Source organism: Pituophis catenifer, unplaced genomic scaffold (assembly GCF_029215685.1).
Source record: "Pituophis catenifer annectens isolate HBS135680 unplaced genomic scaffold, rPitCat1.0.hap2 SCAF_3, whole genome shotgun sequence".
Lineage (NCBI taxonomy): Eukaryota > Metazoa > Chordata > Lepidosauria > Squamata > Colubridae > Pituophis > Pituophis catenifer.
In genome coordinates, this window is record NW_027256883.1 from 108,749,792 (window position 1) to 108,776,103 (window position 26,312).

Consider the following 26,312-nt stretch of genomic DNA (forward strand, 5'->3'; position numbering starts at 1 on the left):
AGATTTCTGCTCATATTAATTTAAAATGGCATAGAATACTTAATCTGAAAAGATAATATTTTATTATTTGCAGTTACTACCTGTCATATCAGGGGTGGGTTTCAAAACCTGTCACTACTGGTTTGCTCGTGGGCGCGGGCATGCAGGTGACACTTCTGTGCATGCCCAGAAGCGTCTGGGGGGGTGGGCACAGCCTCCCACCACTGCTGCTACCGGTTCGCCTGATCCGGGGCAAACCGGTAGCAACCCACCACTGTGTCAGATGCAAAGCAAGGGAAACAATTACTACTACTATTTTACATTCTAAGAGCATATTCTTTTGTTTATCCCCATACGAATTTTATGTCACCCATATTATTTTACATGTTTAAAATTTAGAATTAGGTAGAATCCGTTACAAAGAAACATGGTGCTTTATTTCTGAAGCAGTTCAGTCTTCTTTCCAGTCTAGAAATAGTTTCTTATAAATGTGCTTTATAGTCTCTGCATAAATAATAGAAGAAAAAACTTCTAACTAATTACAGTACAGGAATGTTAAATATCAGCAGAGCTACTATGATTCTTAACCAAAAGGTGGTGCTGTGATCTATTGGCATCTGATATTTCACTGTTGTTGCACCTGGACTTTAAAACACACTAGACATTGTTGTATAATTGCAAACTTGGCTAAACAGATAGAGCCAAGGAAGGAAAAAGGCTTCATCTGTATGGAATTATCTCTGAAAAAAAACAGTTATATGACAGAGAAGTCTAGTGCATCAATGGAACTTGCCTGGCGTTAAGGGCATTTAACGCCAATGCAATAAAATCAGTAATTGCAATTGCGCACTTTGGAGAGAAATAAAATGCAGCTGGAAATAACCCAAAGTACAATTGTGGACTTATAAATTCAAGGCAGAAAATCAGTTCAAGAGACTGATTTGCTTCTGATTGGGAGGAAAAGAATAATCTTACGTTGTCGGAAAAGCAGCATAACTCTTCATCAATGTTCTCTCCTGTTCTAAACAACCTTCATTTTATAATGAGGGCATAGTTTTGGAACTAAGATTTGGAAAAAGATTAACTTTTTTATTATTCTTACATATTCTAGTTTTACCAACTCTATTTAAACCAAAATTAAGGCTCAATGAGAGACAGTAGAAGAGAGAAGATGGACTCTTTGAAGTTACATATTTGGCCTCTTTAATTCGGTGGCTGGATGGAGTCACTGAAGCAGTAGTTGTGAGTTTAAATGGACTCCAGAGAAGGGTAGAGGACAGGAAGGCCTGGAGGAACATTGTCCATGGGGTCACGATGGGTTGGACGCAACTAACAAAAACGAATTCCAAGTAGATTCCACGTAGCCATTCAGAATTGCAAAAATGAACCTTGCAGTACACATACTGATTTTTCCTGAGTTGCAGGATGAAGGTAGGTATTGGCTTAAACACCAGGAGGCTGTGAGTTCTAGTCCTGTTTGAGGCATGGAAAACATCTGGGTGACTTTGGGCCAGTCACTCTCCCTCAGCCCAACCCATCTCATGGGTTGTTGTTGTGAAAATAGAAGGAGAAAGTATGCTTGGTGCCTTATTTATAAAAATAACAACAGAGAATAAATGAATAAACAAATCCCCCCCCAAGAAAACTGATAACACTTCTTTTTTTGTTTTTACTACAAAACTCAAATATAATAATCACAATAAAATGTGATCAATAAGGAAATATTATTCTGTTCTTTCAGTGAATCAGAGGCAACACATGTAAGTCCTTCTTTTATCCTCAAAAGGACTGGAACCTGGAAAGTTTCTCTCTCTCCCTCTCTCTCTTTTTCTGGCAATAGCAAATCACTTCTTAAGTGTTTTCAAGAAAATTGCATAAATACAATTTAACTATGAAAGATGCTTTTCAGTCCACATGGGAAAAGGCAGCAGCAAGTAAAATCTTACCCTTGGATTTTTCTCCAGGTCTTTTACTCAGCATGGAATATAATTAGGCCAAAGCACTCATTCAATAGCACATAACAAACACAAGAGTGCCAACTGGACCTAGCCAGGTCCCCAATGTTTATTGTCAGTGAACCAACCCAACGGGTACTCTGCCTCTCCTATGTTATACTTAACTAATCTTGAAGTAGTCCTGGTGGAGCTTTATTCTGGCATGATGCCATGCCCTTTCCTCTGCTGTCCTCCAATACAGGAAGATTTCCTACCAGGAGAGACAATGCTTCTGGACACTGTCATACAGAAACAACAGAGCATGTACTCTCCCAGTGTCTGTATTACAAACATATTCATACTAGCTTCATCTCGTCATTACTGCATAAACATCTAGGGTGCACAGGACAATTTTACAGTCTCTACTGCTTTCAGATACTAACCGGGTTACAAGCTATCATGTTGCCAGGTTCTGCGCAGTAACATTTAAAATCCATCAAGTGATGATCTGTGCTATAAGGTAGTCTTAATGAGCATCTAGTTTGTCATTCTAGAGTGCCTATATTGTGATATACTAACATTTACACTCTCCCTACACCCATCTAATCCCACCCCCCCCTTTTTAGATTCCTTCTGGATTTTTGTTTTTTTATATTTATTTGTTTTATAGGTTTTAGCTTTTTATAATTTTTTTTAGACTCAGATGTATTTTTTATCCTTTTTAATTGATTATACACACCCTCATTATGCTAATCTTTTGGTCATAATGAAGATTTGATGGATAAATATATCTTTCAAATCATCAGAAATGAAGCTCAAGATGAAAGAGATTTTATCTAACTTTAAACTGGGAGTGGTAGGAAAAATCTTGGAGGAACGAGAAGAAACAGCAGGCAAAAAGTTCCTCATTTATATTTTAATAAATGTATGTTTTGTAACTGGCCATGTCTGTCATGGTAATCCTTTCTCCTCATCAGTCATTTTGAGAGTGCTCAAAACATACATAATTTCAAAATTCCAACTATATGTGCCAGACTAAGTAAAATCCTAAGTAAGCCCTACCTACATACAGTACCTACATGCACATGCATACATTTCAGTCATAAAAAACAACTAATTCTGTCTGGGTCTCAAAATATAAACATACTAACTAAAAACACTGAGTTTGGACACACTAGTGAATTTTTACTTATAGTAAAATTAAGTGAATTTATACTGATCTATGAGCATAATAAAGATTTGATTGATTGATTATATATGCCTGCATATGTATAGTAAAATATAGATACTAAGTATGACCACATCCTTTACCGTTTGGGAAGTTAATGTAATTCTACACATACTTTAAAATCAGAGAAAAGAAGAAGTTTTATATTATATTATAAACATTCTAATAAGAACAACAATTTGACAGTGGAATCAGCGATAATGTCCCTTTACTAAATGTACCGTGTTTTCCCCAAAATAAGACCCTGTCTTATATTTTTTGAACTCTGAAATAAGAGCTTGGCCTTATTGCTATGTGCTCAGATGTCTTATTTTCGGGAAAACAGGGTATTATAGCACATTTTTCATTGGATTCCTAGACTGAGCAAGGGTTTGGACTCAAAAGGCTAAATGGTTCCCTTCCACTTCTACAATTCTATAAAAAGGATTTTTATCATTTACTAAATATCAAACAAACATTGAAATAGGCTGAATATTAACTTTATATTAAGACACTGATGAAATATTCCACAATATGCAACTTCAAACAGCCTATTAAAATGTATAATTTATATACCGCATAAAAGCAAAATGAAGACTATTGCTAAAACATCTATTTCAATATTCCATTTATTGATTATTTTTGAAAAGAAACAGATGCTCTTAGTTAAAGCGAATACTTGTTTTCTCTGTTCTTGAAAAATTCAAGACAAAGGATCTCTAAAGGGCATACTTTATCCTTTAATTAGAATCGAATTGTAACCCTATCCTTTGTTGTCTCATTTATTGAATAGAAGAATTTTGTTTTTTCCTGGAGTCCCAGTTGATTTACTATATTTAGTCCTTTACTCTATTCAACAGTGGTAGAGGACTCACAAAGCTTCCTTGGTTTAAAGTCACAGGGATTAGAAATGGAAATGTGCATACAGAAGAGACCCAGCCACAAACACCAGACCACCAATCACAGAGATGATGTCCACCTAGCTTAGTATTTTAGTTTAAATGCCTTCAAATCAGTTTTTGACTCCAGCAACTACCTAGACAAGTCCCTGCAGTTTTCTTGGCAAGATTTTCAAAATGGTTTGTCATTGGCTCGTTCCTAAGGCTGAGAGAGTCATTGGTCCAAGGTCATTCAGTAGGGTTTGTGACTAAGATATGTGTCTCAAACTTACGATCTTCCTGTTTCCAGGCTGATGTTTTAACACTTCACCAAACTGCCTCTAGCTTAGTATTACCTGCAGCAAATGGCAGCTTTCCTTCAAATCTATGGTCTTTCTGCCTTCGAGTTAAAAACACGGCAAATAGAGGTCTGAAAACCCTCATTGCTGAAGGCTAAGTAACGATGCCCTAAGACCAGGTTGCTCAGGCAAGTGGAAGTACTGTAATACAGAATCCCACCTCTGGGTCTCCCAGAAGAAAAGTGAAAAATAAATTTAATACAGTGCCAGTGATAATGGTGCTGATCATCCTCAACATCCAAAGAAACTATCTGTATGGCTTATCCACGATGCCACCATTCATTCAAGAATCTTTTTCGGAACAGTGAGATTAAAGGGCTAATCAATCATTGTGAGAAAGTACAAGAGTTGCTACAAATGATAATAATGTAGGATAAGTTTTCCTAAAAGCTCTCTCATTTTTTACCATTTTTTTACTGCAACATGCATTTATCAGATGAAAAGAGAACCAACAGAAATTACATACATGGGACAACAATGAGCATATTAGAATATTTTCCAGAATCCATAATAATATACAAAGATTCCTCAGCAGACAAACTGAGAAAAATATCAACTCTTGGAGTAGAATGTTTGAAAAACAACTTTCTTAAAATAAAGTTAAACATTATCTCCATCTGCTGATAGATATGGGGATAACTCCACAATGTAAATATATCCTTTTATCCTTTTGATAATTAAACATACACTTCATTTCTCATTGATCATTTCCAAGAAACAAAATAGGATAAATTTTTAAAAAGTTGTTTACTAAAACTCACCTTCCATTCTGGGAAGTATTACTAGGATGGGAGGTATAATATAAAAATAGATGTTTCCCATGGCTGTCCTCTCACATACAAATTGGTTTCTATAAACTGTCAAGACCCTGATTATATTTTCACTCCCTATTCCATTATATTCTGCTGAAAAAAGAACTGCTGTCCGTGATTCCTGAAGCAAAACCACTGCAAATACCTAGAAGATGTGATGCCAATAAATTTATTTGTTTAGCATCAATGAAGAAAAAACACCTGACCAAAACAGACCCATTTGCACAAGAGAAAACTATATGATTTCATTTTCTGGATATGTACTGATATTTTTCAGGTATAAATCTCATTTACGCTCATTTTCTCTTCTTCTCCCAGTAAAGAATAATGGTCCTCATTTTTCTTAAGGGAACAATAAATTCTGATCAAATTCATGGGGATACATTTTTTTTGCTTCTTCATAGGGAAACACTTTTATAACAGGTTGTAATATAATTTCACAATCAAGATTTTACAATTTCTTTCTTAAGAAAGCTCAGGGATTATATGTTGAGAATACTTAAAAGATACACTAGCCTTATCAAAAAACAACAATTCTCAACAATTCTTGGATAGAATGTTATAAAAAAGGACAATCTTTCCACGTTTGTAATTGCTGAACATTATAATATACTTACCCTACGGAATGACACCACATAGAATGTATCTCCCCTTCTGTGAATCGCATCAAAAAAATCTTGATAATTTCGTGGCGAAGCATAATAAACCTGTAGCTCACTTCCTGAATTCCCACTGAAATAGATGAGAAGATACTATTGGAACTAGCATACATAAAACATCTGAATGTATCATAAAATAAACCAAGCATCCAATAGCATCATTTGCTCTCCAAATTATCAGGAATAGCATGCTTTACTGCTTTTGTAATATCACTGTACAAAGCCAGAAATTAGTACACAGTATCATAATAGTTACCTTTTTCTTTTAATGAAAGTATATACATGCCACCAGTGTTATAGAATCTAAAAATACAGTTAGTACACAGATAAGTGCAGAAAGAGGTGTGGGAGAAGCCATCTTCTGCTGACTACAAAATATGGAATCACAATGTATAGTTAAGTAACGATAATACGAATGAGGTTTTAGTTCTGATAGGCAGCAAAGAATTTATATGCCAATTCCAGCAAGACAATTGTTTCAGAGTAGAAAAAGTAGGAAAAATTGCTCATGTGTGACAGGTTAGGCCTCGGGTATCAGACATATTCAATATTTTCTGTACCCTGGGTAGCAGAACTAATGAAAGGGAAATATTGATGCTCTTGTGTACATTTGTGAATTTTCTAGAAAAATATATCTGGCCACTGTAGGAAATGGAATACTTGACTAGATGAATCCTTAAAAAGTTTGAATGAAAACTGGGTTAACAGGGGATTGCCAATAAAATTATCTGGCTCTTTTCAGTAAAACTATTAAATATTTCCTACATAAGGGAACATTTTAAACTATATAATATTATGCTGATGAGAAGATTCTATTTTGACTTACCCAACACTGTTGTCTGTATAGGGAAGAGTCATTAGTTCAGAATTTTTTCCTGAAGCACTCTGGGGATAGGAAAAAAATGAACAAGGAAATAACTTGAGTGGCGCAGCAGACTAATGCTACTGTTAAAGGTAGTATTTAGCTTCCAGCTGCCTGCAATTACTGCGAGTTCAATTCTCACCAAGCTCAAGGTTGACTCAGCCTTCCATCCTTTCTAAGGTAGGTAAAATGAGGACCCGGTTTGTGGGGGCAATAAGCTGACTTTGTATAAAATATACAAAAGTATGAAGGCTATTGCTTAACGCCTTGTAAGCCGCCCTGAGTCTCCAGAGAAGGGTGGCATATAAATAAATAAATAAATAAAAACTTATACCAAATTAAATATAAAAACTAAGTATCACTTAAAGACAACTGTGATATAGCATTACTAAAGTTCTATAGTAGATATACAAATATGCAGGAAAAATTATAATTAAGTATATATATTTTTAAAATGCAAGGCATTTTCAGATGTCTCCCAAAACAATTCAAACTACCAATGTAAGTATCTCACATGATACTTAAGTTCAAACATTAACACTGAGATGTATCAGAATTTTGTTCAATCCCCGGAACACACAATTCTGTCTTTTGAACTTCTGGGCTTGAGGATCTTATTTTTCCTCCTTCTCTTCTACTGTTGCCACAAAATATAAGTGATTCCACAAACCTACCTGGACAGTCTGCTCTTTTTGCTGCTGATTATTTGACATCCTTCTTGATCTTGTTCTTTCTGCTTCATGTCTATGTACCCAACCTCTTAGTTCATGACTTAACCTGTTCATATAACATGAAAATTAAACAAAATAATCATAGGACTGAAAAAATATCTTCAAGGACAACCTTCTCCATAAGAACTTAAAAGCACTGATTTTGAACTCATATTCAGGTTGGCCTTGTTTATGCTCTCAAAGAAGAATCTCAGAAATAATGTCTCATTTTATCTACATCAGATTTCAATATTTGCATTTGGATCTCCCAATCAGTTTGTGCCTGCTTAGGATAGATGAAGATTGGTAAGATGTAAGAAAGTAAATTTGCTTATTCCTAAATGATATTGGGAATATACTACATGAACTCCAGTACAGATGCCTATAAAACACATTTGCTTTTAGCTATGGCACTGAAATGGACATGGAATTGCAAGCTCATCAACAAACCTTCCAATAAATTGCTATCGTAACTCATAGTGTTGACTAATATTCTGTCAATGTTACAGAATTTATTTGAAATGCATAAAATGCATGAGAGGACACTTTTTATTTGGTAGTTTTATTCAATATTACAATTAAAAAAATAAAAATGAAAACTAAGAAAAATACAATAGAGAAAAAAATACAAAGTTCAGAAGGCAGAAGTAACAATAGGAAAGAAACAATAAAAATATACTAAAGAAAATAAAAAATAGAAATAAAATTAAAAAAGAAATAATAAGAATATACTAAAGATATATATAAAGAAATGACTTCTCCGTTCATCACAGTACAGTACAGTACAGTACAGTACAGGATAAATAATTTTAGTAATTTATCTCCTTCTCTTAAAATACAACACTGATCTCTTCTTCCCATACCTCATCTTTCTATAAACAAATCCTTAAATGCTTGTTATTCAGTCCTCATTAGCAAAAGTCCATTAAAGATTACCAGAGATAACAACATGTCTACTTTATCCTTGATCAATAAACCAACTTGATATTCCTTCCTTTTACTTTTAACAATCTTGATGTCTTTAAATAATGCCCTAGAACTTGATTTCTTTTCATTTTTTCTTTGTTCAAAATTTTAACAAGTCTCTTTTATAAATCCAATATAGGAAAATTATCCAGGTTGCTCTTTTAGCTTCTTACTTACATATTCCTTTTAACCAGTGAGTTTTATTTATACATCCAGTGAATTGAATACTGATGAAGTCAAACATTAGGTCCTAATGCGTATCTGGCACTAACATTTCTACTATTTTTACCTGAGTGATTGTGTCCGGTTGATAAATGGCTGGCAAGGTGGTGGAGGAACATATATTATTGGTTCCTCAGTAACTACCATGAGTGCTTTGTTATCCGAAACTGATGGCTTATATCTAGGAAATAATTTTTTAAAATATTTAACATTGTACATCTATTTTAAAATAAATGTATTATACAGACAAATAGTAAATTAAAAAAGAGAATGGCATCTGTGAAACTAATAAAATAGTTCAACCAATGAAATAAAGGTAAAGGTAAAATAGATTAAAATCAAGCAGGATACAAAATCTTTTGTTCATTCAGTAAAAACATATGACTGAGTGCCTCATAATATTTTCCTTCCGACTTCTGGCTGATGTCGCGTCAATATCAAATGCAGGGAATGGGTCTCTACATTCCCTGTGCTGAGTTCTCCGTGTCTGTGGGCTCCAAGAGGAGCCAAAGTCTCCTTGTAGGGGCGGTGAACCTAAGGAGGGGTGCCCTGAGAGGTCACGGAAGAGATCGCAACTCTCCTGCTGAACCCCAGGCTTTTTTCCCCTCTATGCCACAGCGAGAAGAGGCAGCTTAAAGATGGCTGCCATGAAGCTGGGACAGCCAAGAAACATCTAAGAACTGTACTGGAGCGGAGTTGTTGAACAGTGTCTGGAACTGGGTGAGAAGAATCCTTTTGTCAGGTTTTGAGTCGTCTCAAATAAATTGCATTTCAAACAAAGTCTTTGATGAAAAAAACTCTCATTTATTAAGCACGACATTCTAATTCAGACTCCATCGTAGCCAACACTGACTTCCAGACCCAAAACTCTCTCTTTCCGTTCCCCATTCCCCTGCACTCATTGGCCATCTTCCAAGTCACTCTACCCCTAATCTACTGCTCCAGCTCAAAGGAATTTCCCCCCTCCCATCCCATCTCCTAGGGGATATTATCTCCAGGGAAAATAAGTAGGTGAAAAGTCAAACATCCCTTTCCAGACGCCTCCGCTTCTCCTTATGTCAGCACTAGAGTAAATGCAGCTTGAAGTGCTGACACCTTTTTATTTAAAACTCAACCCCAAAAGAATATCCAGGAAAAGAGAGGCTCACTTCTATTTTTAAAAGCAGTGATTTAACATTTTGAGAAGAATTTCAAAATTGAAGGAAAAAGAATCAAAGGGAGAAAGGCAAAAACCTTTAAAAATACAGAAAATTGGATTTTTAAATTGGACAGGCGTTGTTTTGGATAGGCATTTTAAAATACTGGAACCATTTACTTAAAAAACTAATATCTTTATATTTTGGGTTGTTACCATTAAAATTGGATAAAACTTAATACTGAAATTTGAGTGCCACCTGCTGACAAAAGGAAGGCATAACACATTCCCAAAATCTTGGAAATACTTGATTATTGGAGATTTAAATGTGAGAATAATAATAACAACTATTATTAAAGTGACTCCTGAAGACATCAACTTTATTATTAAAGTGACCCCTGAAGACATCAACACAAGACTGAATTTATAGAGGGACTTATGAAGGTTCTGGAAAAATTCTTGGAACTCTCCAGAGGAACAGGTCGATCCGCTTTGGGATATAAAGATTCATGAATACTGAACTTTTTGAGAAGTGACCTTAGGTTTGAATATATGGTTTTTGGATTATTGGACAAAAGAGGGACAAAATAAAACTAAACGAGATGCTCCACCAGCAAGAAGAGAGTGGATTTGGGGAGGAACGGCATCGTTAATTCAAAGTATTAAGGATACTTTGACAAGAAGCTACAAGGAGATTATGAATAAAATGCAGATCATAGATGGAGAGCTGGAAAACATGATACAAAGGACAAGGAGTGACCAAGATGCCCAGGAAGAGGAGGAGCCAATTGAAAGAGTAGATGAAAAAACAGAATAGAAAAACCAACAAATAAAATGAGATGACAAAAAGGAGATAACCACAAAAACAACAATGACTGATGAAATAAGCTTTTTTTGGGAGAGAGATAGGGGCAAGAGTAGATCATTTGAAAATTAGACAATGGAATAGGGCAGAGAAGGGAGAAATGTTTAAAATGATGGGTCAAGATACAGACAAAGATCCAAGAGAGGAATATGGGAGGCAAACTAAGAAAAGAACAATTAAAGCTTTAAAGCGGGCAAGAGACGATGGATAGAAAGGGAATATTTTTAAATATAATAGTGGCATAATTAAGTGTTAGAATAGGGATGCAAAATAGAGGGGGGGATTAATGGAATACACATTTTTATATAATAAGGTGAAGTAATAACAAGAGGGGAAATCAGAATTTGAATGATGGTATTATCAAGTATGCTTGAATAATATAATGATTGGCATAAATATAACATATTGAAATATTGAATAATTAAATAATGGAAGATTATAATTTAACATAAATATGTGTATTATTATTAGAACCATATAAGCTTGCTAAATGTAATAAATATGATTAATAATATTTTATTTGTAGTAAAAGGAATGACACCCAGAATATGGTCATTGGCATAAAAATAACATACAGTATTGAAATATTGAATAATTAAACAATGAAAGATTATAACTTAACATAAATATGTGTACTATTACCAGAATTATATAAGCTTGTCAAATGTAGTAAACATGGTTAATATTATTTTATTTGTACTAAAATGTAAAACACTCAGATGCCACACTGTTCATGCAGTGATATGTTTTAAAAAAATAAAAAAATAAAAAACTTGAAAAAAAAATTTTCCTTCAGAAAATGATAAGATATGAACCAGCTGATATCACTGTTAAATGGATTCACCATTGACTGAATTACCACAGCAAAAGAATGCTCATTCATGCCCCCCCTCCCCAGCTGGGAGGGAAGTACTGAGTGAAGTCTCAAGAGTTTAGGATTTTTATCACTGACTCGATTAAGAGATTTCATATCAAATTTGGAAATGACACAAACTGGGATGGGAGTAATATTGTTGAGATAAGACAGTAGTTTAGAAAAAATAAAAGAAAGAATTGGCCTGAAAAAAATAGGATTGATTTCAACAGGGAAGGGGATACAATTATGCATCTGGATTGAAAAGGAACACATGTTTGTTTTATTTGTTTTATTAGATTTATATACTGCCCTACTCCCGAAGGACTCAGGGCGGTGAACAGGCACAAAGTAAAATACATAGATACAAAAGTTAAAAGACATAATTAAAACCAGATTAAATAATTTAGCCTGAGACAATTAAAAAATCCCAATAATTTAAAACAGATTAAAATTTCGATTTAAAAGAATTTTAAAACAGGGGAGAAAATTAGGCCAGGCCGGCTTGCTGGAAAAGAAGAAACTTAAGAGCACGGCAGAAAGTGCGTAGATCCGGGATCTTCCGTATCTCTGGGGGGAGCTCGTTTCAGATAGTGGGTGCCCCCATAGAGAAGGCCCTCCCCCTGGGGCCCGCCAATCGACATTGTTTAGCTGACGGCACCCAGAGGAGCCCCTCTCTATGAGAGCGTACTGGCCGGTGGGAGGTTGCTTGTGGTAGTAGGCGGTCCCGTAAATAACCAGGTCCTAAGCCATGGAGCGCTCTAAAGGTGGTAACCAAAAGCTTGAAGCGCACTCGGAAGACCACCGGGAGCCAGTGCAGCTCGCGCAGGAGAGGTGTCACACAGGAGCGCCATGTTGCTCCCATAACCACCTGCACGGCCACACTCTGCGCCAGTTGGAGCCTCCGGGTGCTCCTCAAGGGGAGCCCCATGTAGAGAGTATTGCAGTAGTCCAGGCGGGAAGTGACGATGGCATGAGTGACTGTGTGTAGGGAGTCCCGATCCAGAAAGGGACGCACCTGGCAAATCAGGCGAACCTGATGAAAAATCCTCCCGGTCACGGCCGTCAAATGCTCTTCTAAAGACAGCCGTGAATCCAGGAGGACACCCAAGTTGCGAGCCCTCTCTGTGGGGGCCAGCGATTTGCCCCCAATAGTCAGCAATGGCATCAACTGACTATATTGGGACGTCGGAAACCAGAGCCACTTGGTCTTGGATGGGTTGAGCCTAAGCCTGTTCCTCCCCATCCAGATCCGCACGGCCTCCAGGCACCGGGATATCACTTCAAGGGCATCGTTGGGGTGGTCCAGGGTGGAGATGTACAGCTGGGTGTCATCAGCGTACTGGTGGTACTTCACCCCGAAACCACGGATGATCTCGCCCAGCCGCTTTACATAAATGTTGAACACAAGGGGCAAGAGGACCGACCCTTGTGGCACCCCACATATGAGGGGCCTCGGGGTCAACCTCTGCCCCCCTGCCAAACACAGACTGCAACCGGTCAGACAGAAAGGAGGAGAACCACTGTAATACAGTGCCCCGCATCCCTAACTCTTCCAATCGGTGCAGCAAGATACCATGGTCGATGGTATCAAAAGCCGCTGAGAGGTCTAATAGGACCAGGACAGAGGAACAACCCCTGTCCCAAGCCCTCCAGAGATCATCAACCAATGCGACCAATGCCGTTTCCCTGCTGTACCCAGGCCTGAAGCCCGACTGGAACGGATCCAGATACGTCGTTTTATCCAGGTACTGGAGGAGCTGTCGCGCAACCACACTCTCAACAACCTTCGCAACAAAATGAAGGTTGGAGACCGGACGATAATTAGCCAACACTGCTGGGTCCAGGAAGGCTTCTTGAGGAGAGGCCTCACCACCACCTCTTTCAAGGTGGCGGGGACGTCACCCTCACCCAACGAAGCATTAATAATCCCCTGGAGCCAGCCTCACATCACCTCCCGGGAAGCCAGCACTAACCAGGAGGGGCACAGGTACAATAAACATGTGGTCGCGTTCAGTCCACCCAGAATCCTGTCCATGTCATCAGGGGTCACAGGATCAAACTCATCCCAGATAACATTCTCAAGACCTGCCTCAGTCAACCCCCCTGGAACTACCCAGTCGGAGTCCAGATCTTCCCGAATCTGAGTGATTTTGTCATACAGATATTGAACAAAATCCTCGGCTCTCCCCTCCAAGGGGTCCTCCCGCACTTCCTGGTGGATCAGGGAGTGGGTCACCCTAAACAGAGCAGCCGGGCGATTATCTGATGAAGTAGTAAGAGCAGCAAAATATGTACATTTTGCTGCTTTTATTGCCACTAGGTAATTCTTAATATGAGATCTTACCAGTATCTGGTCGGATTCAGAAAGACTGGCCCTCCAACTACTCTCTAAGCGTCTTTTCCAGTGCTTCATCTCCCTCAGCTCCTCAGTGAACCAAGGAGCTAGGTGAGATCGGCGCCAGGTCAGAGGCCGCACAGGCATGACCCGATCCAGAGCTCCAGCGGCCGCCCTATCCCAGGCAGCCACTAGGTCCCTAGTCGAGGTGTGTGTCAGAGCCTCAGGAAATGGCCCAGGCTCCATCTGGAATCTATCAGGTTCCATCAGGTGCCTGGGGCGGAACCATCTTACCGGCTCTGCCTCCCTGCGACGGGGTATAGCGGTTCGAAGGTCAAGGCGAAGGAGAGAGTGATTCGACCATGACAAGGGCTTGGTGACTATATCCCCTATATCAAGATCACTCAACCACTGTCCAGAGACAAAAATCAGGTCCAGTGTGTTTCCCCCTGTGTGGGTAGGGCCATGAATTAACTGGGTCAGGTCCATAGCTGTCATGGAAGCTATGAACTCCCGAGCCACCTCCGACATCTCACCCACAGATGGCAGGTTGAAATCCATGACTATAAGTCTGGGGGTATCAACCGCCACCGCGGCGATAACGTCAAGGAGCTCGGGCAGGGCTGCTGCCATGTGGCAGGGAGCCAGGTACATGATCAGCAAGCCCATCTGAACCCCATGACCCCACTTCACAAGGAGGGACTCACAGCCAGCCGTCTGAGGAACAGTGGCCTCCCTCGGTCTCAGACCTTCTTTAATAATAACCGCTACTCCCCTGCCCCTGCCCTGTGACCTCGGCCGATGGAATGCAAGGAAACCTGGCGGGCACATTTCCACGAGGGGAACCCCCCCTCCTGGCCCAACCAGGTCCACTCCCCCCTCACCAATTAAGTCACAGATGAGGGAGGCTTTATTTACTTTATTTACCTGGCATTGCACAGCATCAGCCGGAGAGCCGGGCCCTGAGGGTCTGTGCAACCTGGGGAACGGGTGGAGCCTTGGGGGCCGGAGCGCACCACTGCTCGTAAACAGCGGGTGTGCACTCCCCTAACTCGATATGGCCCCCTGCTCCCGCCATATCTACCCCTCCCGCTCACGGTAGTAATGTTCAAAGCACTATCTGGACAAACTCTGACTCCCCCCTCGACCCCAGGATCCCCACCTCCCACGCCGTGCTTTCTTGCCAGGCCCGCCCCTCCCCTTAGTGGGCTATCCCCCATGCCCACAACCCGCATTCCAATCAAACCCTCCCCCTCCCTAGAATCCCTTAAAAAGTTAACTAAAAATTTGCAGAAAGTGTAGAAAGAAATGGAAAATTGGAAAAAGCTACAACTATCATTACTGGGAAGGATTGCAGTAATAAAAATGAATGTATTACCTAGGCTTTTATTTTTGTTTCAAATGATACCAGTGCTTAAGAAAGATGCAAACTTGATGGAATAGCAGAAAGGGGTTAATACCTTTATCTGGGGTGGGAAGAAACCAAGAGTGAAATTGAAAATTATACAGGATGTACGGGAGAGAGGAGGTCTTAAAATGCCTAATTTAAGATTGTACTGTGAAGCAGCCGTTTTATCTCAAATTAGCGATTGATTTAACTTAACTGAAGAAAGAATGTTAAATATAGAAGGTTATGATTTGTTATATGGATGGCATCCTTATCTGTTATATGAAAAAAAAGTGGATAAAGTGTTTAAGGGTCATATACTTAGAAATGCGTTGCTGAGGGTTTGGAAAAAGTATCAATATAAGTTAAATTATAACATACCCATATGGGCAAATCCCAGACATGCAATAGAAAATATAAGTATAGAGCAAAAAACAGAGGTGATTACTTATAAAGAGCTTCTTTTTTTGGAAAGGGGTAAACTGCAATTGAAATCTTTAGATGTATTAAAAGAAGAAGGAATAATTTATACTTGGTTTCAGTATGGTCAGCTTCAAGCTAGATGGAGGGAAGACCAAAAAATTGGTGTTATGCAAAATAAGAAAAATCTTGTGAAACAGATTAGAGATCAAAGTCAGATGCATATTAAAAGGTTGTATAATGCTTTATTGGAATAGATTCAGAAATGGAATTGGTTAAGGATTGTATGATAAAATGGGCACAAAATTTTCAGGAACCAGTGATGATGGAAACCTGGGAAAAGTTTTGGGTTAGAAATGTTAAATTTACGCAAGCACAAAATTTGAGAGAAAATTTTTATAAAATGTTTTATAGATGGCATTTAGATCCTAAGAAATTATCATGTATGTATTCGAATTTGCAAGCTAAATGTTGGAGATGTGAATGTGATGATGCAACTTATTATCATATATGGTGGACTTGTAAAAAAATCAAGGCATTTTGGATAAAATTTGGTGGGTGATGCAGAACATTCTGAAAAAAAGGTTGAAATTTACTCCTCTATTGTTCTTATTGGGCATAATGACGGATTGTACAGTATTAGAGACTAAATTGATTTTGAACTTCATATCAGCAGCCAGACTGTTGGTAGCGCAATACTGGAAGAAGAACTCTTTGCCTACTATTGAAGAGTGGATACTGAAAGTAACGAATTTGGCAGAAATGGCGAAAATTTCAGCGAATTTGAAGGACTATAAACAAGAAAGATACGTATTGGAATGGAGAAGGTGGATTGATTATATTCAAAATAAGTATCAGACAAGAAAATATCAAATAGCTTATGAATGAATGCTAAGTACTAGAAGTATTATGTTATCTATAGTGGAGTTAAGGCTTCAGGGAGGGATCTAGTAGTCTAAGGATAGATAGTTTAATTTAGCTTATGATTGTTAATTGAAATACCTTGTATTTTGCTCTGGGAAGTCTGTGGGGGAGGATGGGTTGAGGGGAAGGAAAGGGAGGGGGGAATATTGGGGGGAATTTTTTTTCTTTTTGTAAAACTTTTCAATTAAAATAAAATTAACTAAAAATTTGAATAAAAGACCCCTCAACCCCCTAGTTTTCACATGCCACGTGTAGGATGGGGAAGGCCTATCTTGGCAATAGTACATGTGAAAAGACTCTGCATACCTTTGGTACTCACAAGTTAAATATGAAGTAGCAATGCATTACAGCTGTTAAAAAAGTAAATGATATATTGGGATGCATTAACAGGAGCACAGAATCCAAATCATAAGAAGTAATTGTTCCAGTCTACTCTGCCTTGGTCAACCCCACTAAGGGCACTGTATCTAGTTCAAGGCACCATCACTTGAAAAGGATGGTGTTCTTCCAAATAGGAACAGGTTCAGAGGAAAGCTACTAAGATAGTGAGGGGTTTCAAAACAGGCCCTATGAGGAACCTTTAAAACATATGGGTATATTTAGCCTATAGAATAAAAAACTAGGCAGAAATATGACAGCAGTCTTCAAATACCTGAAAGACAGTCACACAGAAGGAGTGACTGTGGAAATAAAGAATAAACTTATTCTTTATTTCCACAGGAGACAGGCTCAGAATCAATTGGTTAAAAAACCTCTAAGGAAGTAGGTCCAGGTTACAACTTATAAATATATGAACTTTCAGCCAGTAGAGTAAGATGCTGTATGAAGTGCAGAGTTCTTCACTGGAGATCTTCAAACAGAGCCTTTAATGACCGTCTGTCAGAGATATTCTAATAGATTCTACGTTGTTGGAGAAGATGACGTCTGAGCCCATTTCTAACATTATGATTATGCAAAGAATGTGTCTATGTTCACTGCATAAACCCTTGCAGCTGAAAATTCTACAGGAGAGTTATTACTCCCCTCTCCAAGTATCTCTATTTCAAGAATCCAGCATTTGAAACTGGCAAAACAACAACAACTGAAAAATAGATTTGGAAATGTTTTTCACTATTACCTGAAAAGCGAGAAGTTTGGAAGAAGTACTGTATGAGCTACAGCAAGGCAAGGGCAATTCCTACAGTTTACCAGAAGCCAGTATACAAGTCTGAAATAACTGAGAATATCAAGACACAGTCTGCAAGGATGCAAAAGCTCAAAAGGGTGAGCAAGAAAAGGAAAAGACAATGCCTGGCTAAAAAAATTGGACTGAGAATCAGCCACGTGTATGACCACACAAGAATTCTTGGAACATTAGGAAGGGCAGGCTCAGTCAAACAGAACATGAGGGAATCAGAGCTGAGATTAGGTGGAACATAGTCAAGAAAATAATGAGGCAGTGGGTGTAAAAGAAATACATCACAGCAGTGCAATATGAGCTCTCAGAATCAAGCACAGAAAGAAAAAGAAAAAGATGCAAAACAGATGAGGCATTAGCAAAAGAGTGAGCTGGCTATTCTAAACAGAAGAGTAGCTGTTGGTGAAGTACTAACCAGCACCTGGAATCTAAGATGTAGGCCAGGGAGTAGATAGTCAAATCAAATGAACCAAAATATTACAAATTTAGCCATGAAGTATGCTGATATTACACATGTGAGGAAGAGAGAATGGGAAATTCTATTCTTCAACCCCAAAAGGCCTGTTTCAGAAAGTTCAAACACAAACAATATTGGCTTTCTTTCAACACTCATGCCTGTGCATAGTTTACAATACAGAATTTTAATTGTAAAGACATTACAAACAGTCTCATTTTACTGCCTATTTACAACTATTTATGCTTTTGGCACATCTGTAGCTATCTTGGAAATGAAAGACTCTGTTAGATTTGAATCACCTATTAGCTGAAAATGCCAAATTTCAATCAGAAGATGATTAAGTGCACATTTACTTAATGCCTAAAGTACACTTCTGCAACAAGCCAACAAGAACATTTGCAAACAATCAATGGACATCATCCTAGGCAATTGAGGGACCAGACAGCAACCACAGGCACACTTAAAAATCTCAGGATCGGAAGAGTTATTCTTTTAGAAATGTTCATGTAGCCACCCATAGGAAGGGATCTTCTTCTGAGCTGCAAGTGGAAATTGCACTCTAATGTCACACTGACATCTCTGGGGTAATGCAGGAGTCATTGACTTACAACAATTCAGCCCAAAATGTCTGTTCTAAACAAGACAATTGTTAAGTGATTTTTGCCCTATTTTACAACAGTTGCCCTATTTTTTTGCCACAGTTTTTAAGTGAATCATTACAGTTGTTAAGTTAGTAACAAGGTTGCTAACTGAATCTGGCTTCCCAACTGATTTTGCTTAACAGAAGGTCACAAAAGGTAAACAAATGACCCCAAGATACTCCAACAGTCATAAATGAGCCAGTTGCCAAGAATCTGAATTTTGATCACATAACCACGGGGATGCTGCAACAGTCAAAAGTGTGAAAAACGATAAGTCACCTTTTTCAGAGCTATTGTAACTTTGAATGGTCACTAAATGAATGGTTGTAAATCAAGGACTACCTGAATTGCCTGAAACCAACAAAGCTATTATGTTCTTGATGCTCTCTGAGCTTGGTGGCTTTCTTGCAGTTATTCCATAACCAGCCGAGGTAACAATCATCATCATAAGAGCTGACAGATAATGAAATATCTGCAAAACAATCAAGCTTAAAAGAATGCCAAGAACCTGAGTTACATGTGTTCTCTCCATAGCACTGAGGGGCACCAGGAAGGGAAATGTACAGTTTAAAACATTTTGGATTAAGATCTTAATCAACATTAAATATTTGATGGTAGCATTTTGGAACATTCAAATAGATATTTGCATGCTTTTCTGTTGTTTTTCCTTTCCCCCCAATCATTTCTTCATTTTCCAAAAGGGTATGATTACTACTACTACTACTTCCTTATATATTCCTTCTCTGATAAATACTCCTTGTATGGCTGTTGTGACACATTTCCTTTGTATTTGTTTTATCCACACTATAATAGAGTAGCACACAATTTCCAATCCAGCAAACTTCTTTCCAAAAAGTACCAATACTTTCAAATTTTTCAAAGTAATAAAATTAAAATGATGTAATAAATTAACTAATTAATTTAATTTCGTTGAAATATGGCTTAAAATTAAACAAAATTTACTTTTCATCTCAGGCCAACTATGTTTTGAACTATGTTCCAAATTGTCACTAAAAGTTCAAATACAGCTTTCTACCTTACAAATAGCTGAGCACTCCTCCTGCTAGAGGTTTTGCTGGGTTCCTTTATTTTTTGTAAATATACAATGTAAATTCTTATGAACAGACTGCATCTTGTTTTCCCCACTGTTATACCCAGTGTTGATCCTCTGTAGCATATAATGCTACTGGATTATTACTCTCTGTGAAGTAATATAATAGGAAGAGGAAACCCTTTGCTTCAAACCATTCTCTGAGCATTCCTTAGCAATTCAGCATAGATTCACTCTTCATGAGGAGAATTTCTTTCTTCACTTAATTAAGGCCAGTTAAACAATTAAACAATACTGTTTCTCTCTCCCTCAGCATGTTACAGAAAAATCATCCTCTTCCAACCCTGGGGCCTAGTCTTCTGAACTGCTTAGAACAATTTGCCCAGGCAAATTGGGAAAGCTCTGGGGAAAACAAACAATAAAATGCCTCTACATTTGGCATGCCTTATTCCCTTGGCAAGTAAGAGCAGGATTTTCCATTGGCTTTTCATATTCATCTTAAACTCTGTGCTAGAAAAAGCATATTAAAAAGCATATTAAAATAAAAGTAAAATGAATTCCCATTCCAAAAGTATATGCCAGTAAACCCAGACTTGCCCTGAGAAGGTCTTCTTAGATCATGGCTCTAAACAGCAAAAGATGAACTGTTTTCCAGGCTATAAATTGATATGGATCTGTCTCAGCACAGAAAGAAAACTCCCAATGCTTTTCCAAGTTCACTACATAGAATGCTTGCTATATCCAAAGAAAATAATAAGATTATTTTTCAGACAAAGGTTCCAGCAGTTTGAATGCCCTTTTAAAAATCTTGGTTATTTGAGCAAAATGCTTCAGAACAGGCCTATTTGGAATGGGAAAAGCCTACATCTCAGAAGATGTCAAGTTTCCAATAATGTTAGACTGATTCATCTGGGAAAAACAAAGTTGTTGCATAAAAAATGAGGGAGACAGCAAGATGCTGGGACACAAACATTTCTAAGATGCACATCAACTAAAACTAGAAGAGATTTCTGCTGAAATATATTTGTCCTTTTGCAGAATGAAGCATTAGAGTAAGGAACAGGAAGCCTTCCTGATACTTCTGGACTCCACGTACTTTTCCACTGACCACTTCTACAACTGTAGCCCAACAACAATTGGAAAAGCACAGAATACAAAGCCCTACTTTACACTGAAGCTGAAGAATTGAATGATAGTTTTTGTACCTATAAACTAGCTTTCAGCCCCCAGACAAAATACAGGTAGTCCTTGACTTATAACAGTTAATTTTGTAACCGTTCAAAGTTACCACAGCACTAAAAATGTGACTTATGACTGTTTTTCAGTTATGACCTTTGCAGCATCCCCATGACCATGTGTTCAAAATTCAGATGCTTGGCAACTGGTTCATATTTATGACCATTGCTGTGTCCCAAAGTCTCATGTGATCACCTTTTGCGACCTTCTGACAAGTCAATGGTAAAGCCAGATTCACTTAACAACTGTTAATAAGTTGATAAGTTAAGTTACTAACTTATCAACTGCAGTGATTCACTTAACAACTGTGGCAAGAAAGGTTGTAAAATAGGGCAAACTCACTTAACAAATGTCTTAATAACAGAAGTTTTTGGCTCAATTGTGTTCGTAAGTGGAGGACTACGTGTATTAACCAAAACACTCTCCCCTTTTATCTTTTCCTCTAGATAAGCAGCAAGTTCAGATGCTCAGTGAAACCATTAACACAATATCAAATAATATGCAACGTCATTTTATTTTAAAACTATGTATTTAGCAGTTCCTGTTAAAACTTGCAGCATTTTGTAGCAGCTGAAGGTTCTTAGCACATATTTTAGATCTGACAAATACATACAGAACTATGGCAAGATCAGTTTTATGCAGGATATCAACAGACAGCACTTCTCTGTTAAGTAGTGAGAACAGGAATTTCACAGCAGCACAAATACTCCCCAACTTGTAAGATCAGATTTTGGGATAAGGCACATAGTACTGATGGGAAATTGTGTCTTGTTACTTTACAACATTTCTGAGACATAATATACACAGCTATTAGCTATATATATATATATATATATATATATATATATATATATATATATATATAGAGAGAGAGAGAGAGAGAGAGAGAGAGAGAGAGAGAGAGAGAGAGAGAGAGAGAGAGAGAGAGCTATTAACAGATGAAAATAGTCTGTATCATTAAAAAAACCAATTATGGACCCTTAAGTAGTAATAAGCAACACATTAGCCATTTGTTACATTTGTATATGTAGACTATTGCAAACTGGAAGACACTAAAGTATAAAGTTTTATGCTTACCCGTCATTATTCTTGCCATCTGTTTCCTGAGGCCTACTTGCAGAAAATTCAAGAAGATGTCGACTTTGGTAGCTAGTGCTGGCAAGATGTTCAGCAGAATCAGGTCTCCATTCAAACCCACTGAAAGAAAGAGACATAGTAGTTTAAATTCAGTACATCTTCATGTCGCATCCTGCATAAATTCATGGTGGTACACATGAAAAAACCAAAATGTGAGGTTTATGTACTGGTCAGGTGAGATCCACTTCAAGTGGGTAGTCCTTAAGGTACCAGGGTACCAATCATATGTCTAGATTTTTAATTCTACTCAGAAGCCTATTGGTAGCCACTTAAAGCCCTGGAGTTATGTGCAAACAGTGGCGCTTTTCTGTTAACAAGTGGACTGCTACGTTTTTGGACCCACCAAGTAGTTTTCATAGGCAGACCTATGTAGTATATGTTGCAATAATATAACCTGGGGGAAACAAGCATGTACATCACTGTTGCCAGGGCCTGATTCTCCAGAAAGGGTGCAACTGAAATACCATCTGAAAATGGGCACTGAACGCCCCCCCCCCCCAATTGGTAGCCTTTATCTGCCTATTCAAAGGGTTGTTGTGAATTGAGAAGGATGCCCATGCTATGAATCTGGTCCTTCAGGGAGAACATTATTGTTTCCAAAGCTTCCACTGGAACGAAGAGAGGTCCAGGGAGAGTTCTCCTCCCCTTTTATTGTTGAATCTAGGCCAATGTTTTGAGCCCAAGCTAATTTCCCCAAGTCTTGCAGCTCAGAAATAGGCAACATTTTGTGATTTTTATTTAAAAAACAAAACCAAAGGAAGTTGAGGGCAATAAGAATATAGCTAGATTAAGGCTTTGGGAGACTCATATAACTTAACTTGTCTTCCATTTTTGGAAGACAAAGCTGGCATTTGACCATAAGCTTTCTAGGATATATTCACAAAAGTGAACACCTTATTTTAAAAATCTGTCATATACAGAACCAAGCATAACCTGTTTCCTTTTATAAACATAGGAAAAACAATTTTAAAAAAAGAACAAGTTTATATTTGTAGCCATGAGAACAATCTTGGAGCTGAATATCTTCTGGGAATAACAATCCAATACTACAGTAGGGGGCTGGATGCTAAAACAAATGAAGAACAGTTGCAGGAATTGGGTTTATCTAGTCTAGTGAAAAAAAAAAGGGCCAAGGTGACATTATAGAAGTCTTCCAATATTTGACGGCCTGCCACAAAGAACAAGGGCTCAATCTATTTTCCAAAGCACCAGAAGGCAAGGCATGAAAGAATGGATGGAAACTAATCAAGGAGAGAAGCAATCTAGAACTAAGGGGAAATTTCCTAACAGTGAGAACAATTAACTGGCTTTCTTTCAGAAGTTGTGGGTTCCTTCACTGAAGGCTTTTTAGAAGAGACTGGACAGCCACTTGTCTGGAATGATCTAGGGCAGGGGTGTCAAATTCACATTGTCACAGCGGCATCATGTGACATATCAGAACTTTTCCCCCTTCGCTAAACTGGCCATGGGTGTGGCCAGCGCGTGACCCATCCGGCCTGCAGGCCAGGAGTTTGACAGCCCTGATCTAAGGTCTCCTGCTGGAGCAGAGGATTGGACTAGAAGACCTCTAAGGTCCCTTCCAACTCTGTTATTCTGTTACCTGCTACATATGGCAGTGCAAACATATCATCTATCTGCAATTCAATAGGGAACTGGCTCTGTTGCCAGGATGACATAGCTACCGCAGCAACAACAACAAAAAAAACTCAACAAAGCACGCAATTGTCCTTGTAATCTATGAGGATAATATTCATCGCTTTAATTATTGTGTGTAGACAGTGTGTTATCCCTTGCACTTAATTTTAATAATCCAGTACATTGAAAAAAACATTCTTGTTCTTTAAATAAAGTCTATTTGGAACTATTCACAAAATTTCTTATATGGTCAAAAACCTAGTTGTCCCTCTTGAAATGGAACAAATCTTTTGCATGAGCCTCAGACAGGATTCCAGATTCCTAGTCAATGACTTCATTCACCACATAAGAGAGTTCCTGACAAGAGTTGTAGCCTCTTCAGCAAGAAACTTTCTATTATACTAAACATGGAAGTTAACTTTGAGCCAAACATGAAGAAGCAGCAAAGACAATTTCCCCCCAGATACTGCACATAAAAAAGTATGTTCAACTGTACTGCTACTGACATTAGCACATAGAAGAGATAACAATGACTTCCTGAAAGTCAAATTCAGCAAATCAAGGACCAACTTCAGGGCTCCTTTTGAGCTATATGGCTCACTGAGTCATGCTTAGCAACAAAATGGAATGAGTAGATAGAAAGAGGAAAAGAAGAACCCACAGCAAGGAGCCTGATCAGCAACATACTCATTTGCCCAACATCATTCAGTGCTTAGTTCTACTCTACCTTCTCTGGGCCACATATTATTTTGACAAATTGGAAGGCTATATTTCCAGCTAGCAGAACTGGTTTATGATTTCTATATCTGGCTAAAAACAAGCTCTGTTCAAGTAAAAAAACCAGATACGGTATTTTTCATTTAAATTGTACAGTAACTACTTTGCTCCCGCCAACAATGATATCATCCTAAACACATGTTAGTTATAAAAGTTTTCTAGGGACAAAACAATCCTGAAATTGGGGCTGGAAAGTTTAAGCAGTATAAATGAAAAACTGATGAGGCAGACAAATGCCAGGAGAAAGATCTTTCCCTTTCCAGACAAACCTTCCACAAAAGCCTTGAAATGGACAATACCATAGCACAGCACAGAACAGAATAGAATAACAGAGTTGGAAGGGACCTTGGACATCTTCTAGTCCAACCCACTGCTTAGGCAGGAAACCCTATACCAGTGGTTCTCAACCTGTGGGTCGGGACCCTTTTGGGGGTCGAACGACCCTTTCACAGGGGTCACCTAAGACCATCCGAAAACACATATTTTCAATGGTCTTAGGAATAATTTTATGGTTGGGGGTCACCACAACCTGAGGAACTGTATTAAAGGGTCGCAGCATTAGGAAGGTTGAGACCCACTGCCCTATACCATTTCAGACAAATGGTTATCCAATCTCTTCTTAAAAACTTCCAGTGTTGGAGCATTTACAACTTATGGAGGCAAGTTGTTCCACTGATTAATTGTTCTAACTGTCAGAAAATTTCTCCTTAGTTCTAGCTTGCTTCTCTCCTTGATTAGTTTCCACCCATTGCTTCTTGTCCTGCCTTTAGGTGCTTTGGAGAATAGCTTGACTCCCTCTTCTTTGAGGGAAATACTGGAATATGGCTTCATGTCACCCCAGTCCTTCTTTTCATCAAACTAGACATGCCCAATTCCAGCAACCGTTCTTTCTATGTTTTAGCCTCCAGTCCCCTAATCATCTTTGTTGCTCTTCTCTGCACTCTTTCTAGAGTCTCCACATATTTTTTATAGCATGGCGACCAAAACTGGATGCAGTACTCCGAGTGTGACCTTACCAAGGCATTATAAAGTGGCATTAACACTTCACGTGATCTTGATCATGAATTGTTTATAAAAATCAATTATATTTTAACTATTATTCTAAAGCTTGGATATTTTCAAATTTCTTGCACAATTTTAGCTGAAGTGCTACAATTACTTTCTTTGAAGTGGTTGTAAGATTTTCAGTAAGGTATATACATATAAAGAATAACAAGAACAATGAAAGAATGCTAAAGGTACAGGGAATAGTATAAAAAAACCTCTCCATAATAAATATTGGTGATGTTGTTCATATAATCTTAACTTTCTGAAAATGGCCAACAAAAGCACTGCAGAAATCCTAGTCAATTCTTCCGGTGACACTGGGAATATGGATTTCTTGAATGCCAAAAACTGTTCTCCCTATTCTTTAAATGTGTTATGTTTCTCCTGCAATGCTCAATTCCACTGTTATGTCTTTCACAAATATTTAAATTCTATTTTATAAGAAAAGTTTGTTCCTGTAACAGTTTAGCCTGGGCATAGCAATGAATCTCTCTGTGGAAGAAGATTCAAGGATGAGACTTAGATAAGTTATCTTTACCGCAGGTTTAAAATAAGCTGTTATTAATGATGAAGAGCAGGTATAGCAGAATCCAGAAATAGAGCCATACCTAAACATTGACTCCAGTGTTTAAATCCTGTGTCAC

The 26,312-nt window shown here is 38.1% G+C and overlaps 1 protein-coding gene across 2 annotated transcripts in view; it reads right to left on the reverse strand.

Moving 5' to 3' along the window:
* The window catches only part of ATF6 (activating transcription factor 6), a 93,235-nt gene that overhangs the window by 47,818 nt on the left and 19,105 nt on the right, over nt 1-26,312 (reverse strand). For both annotated transcript variants that reach the window (XM_070940915.1, XM_070940916.1), the window contains exons 10-14: nt 22,150-22,269; nt 8,656-8,769; nt 7,365-7,467; nt 6,655-6,713; nt 5,787-5,901 (exon numbers count right to left, since the gene is read on the reverse strand). In XM_070940915.1, coding sequence (XP_070797016.1) covers nt 5,787-5,901; nt 6,655-6,713; nt 7,365-7,467; nt 8,656-8,769; nt 22,150-22,269 — 511 coding nt within the window. The remainder of the gene's footprint in view (nt 1-5,786; nt 5,902-6,654; nt 6,714-7,364; nt 7,468-8,655; nt 8,770-22,149; nt 22,270-26,312) is intronic.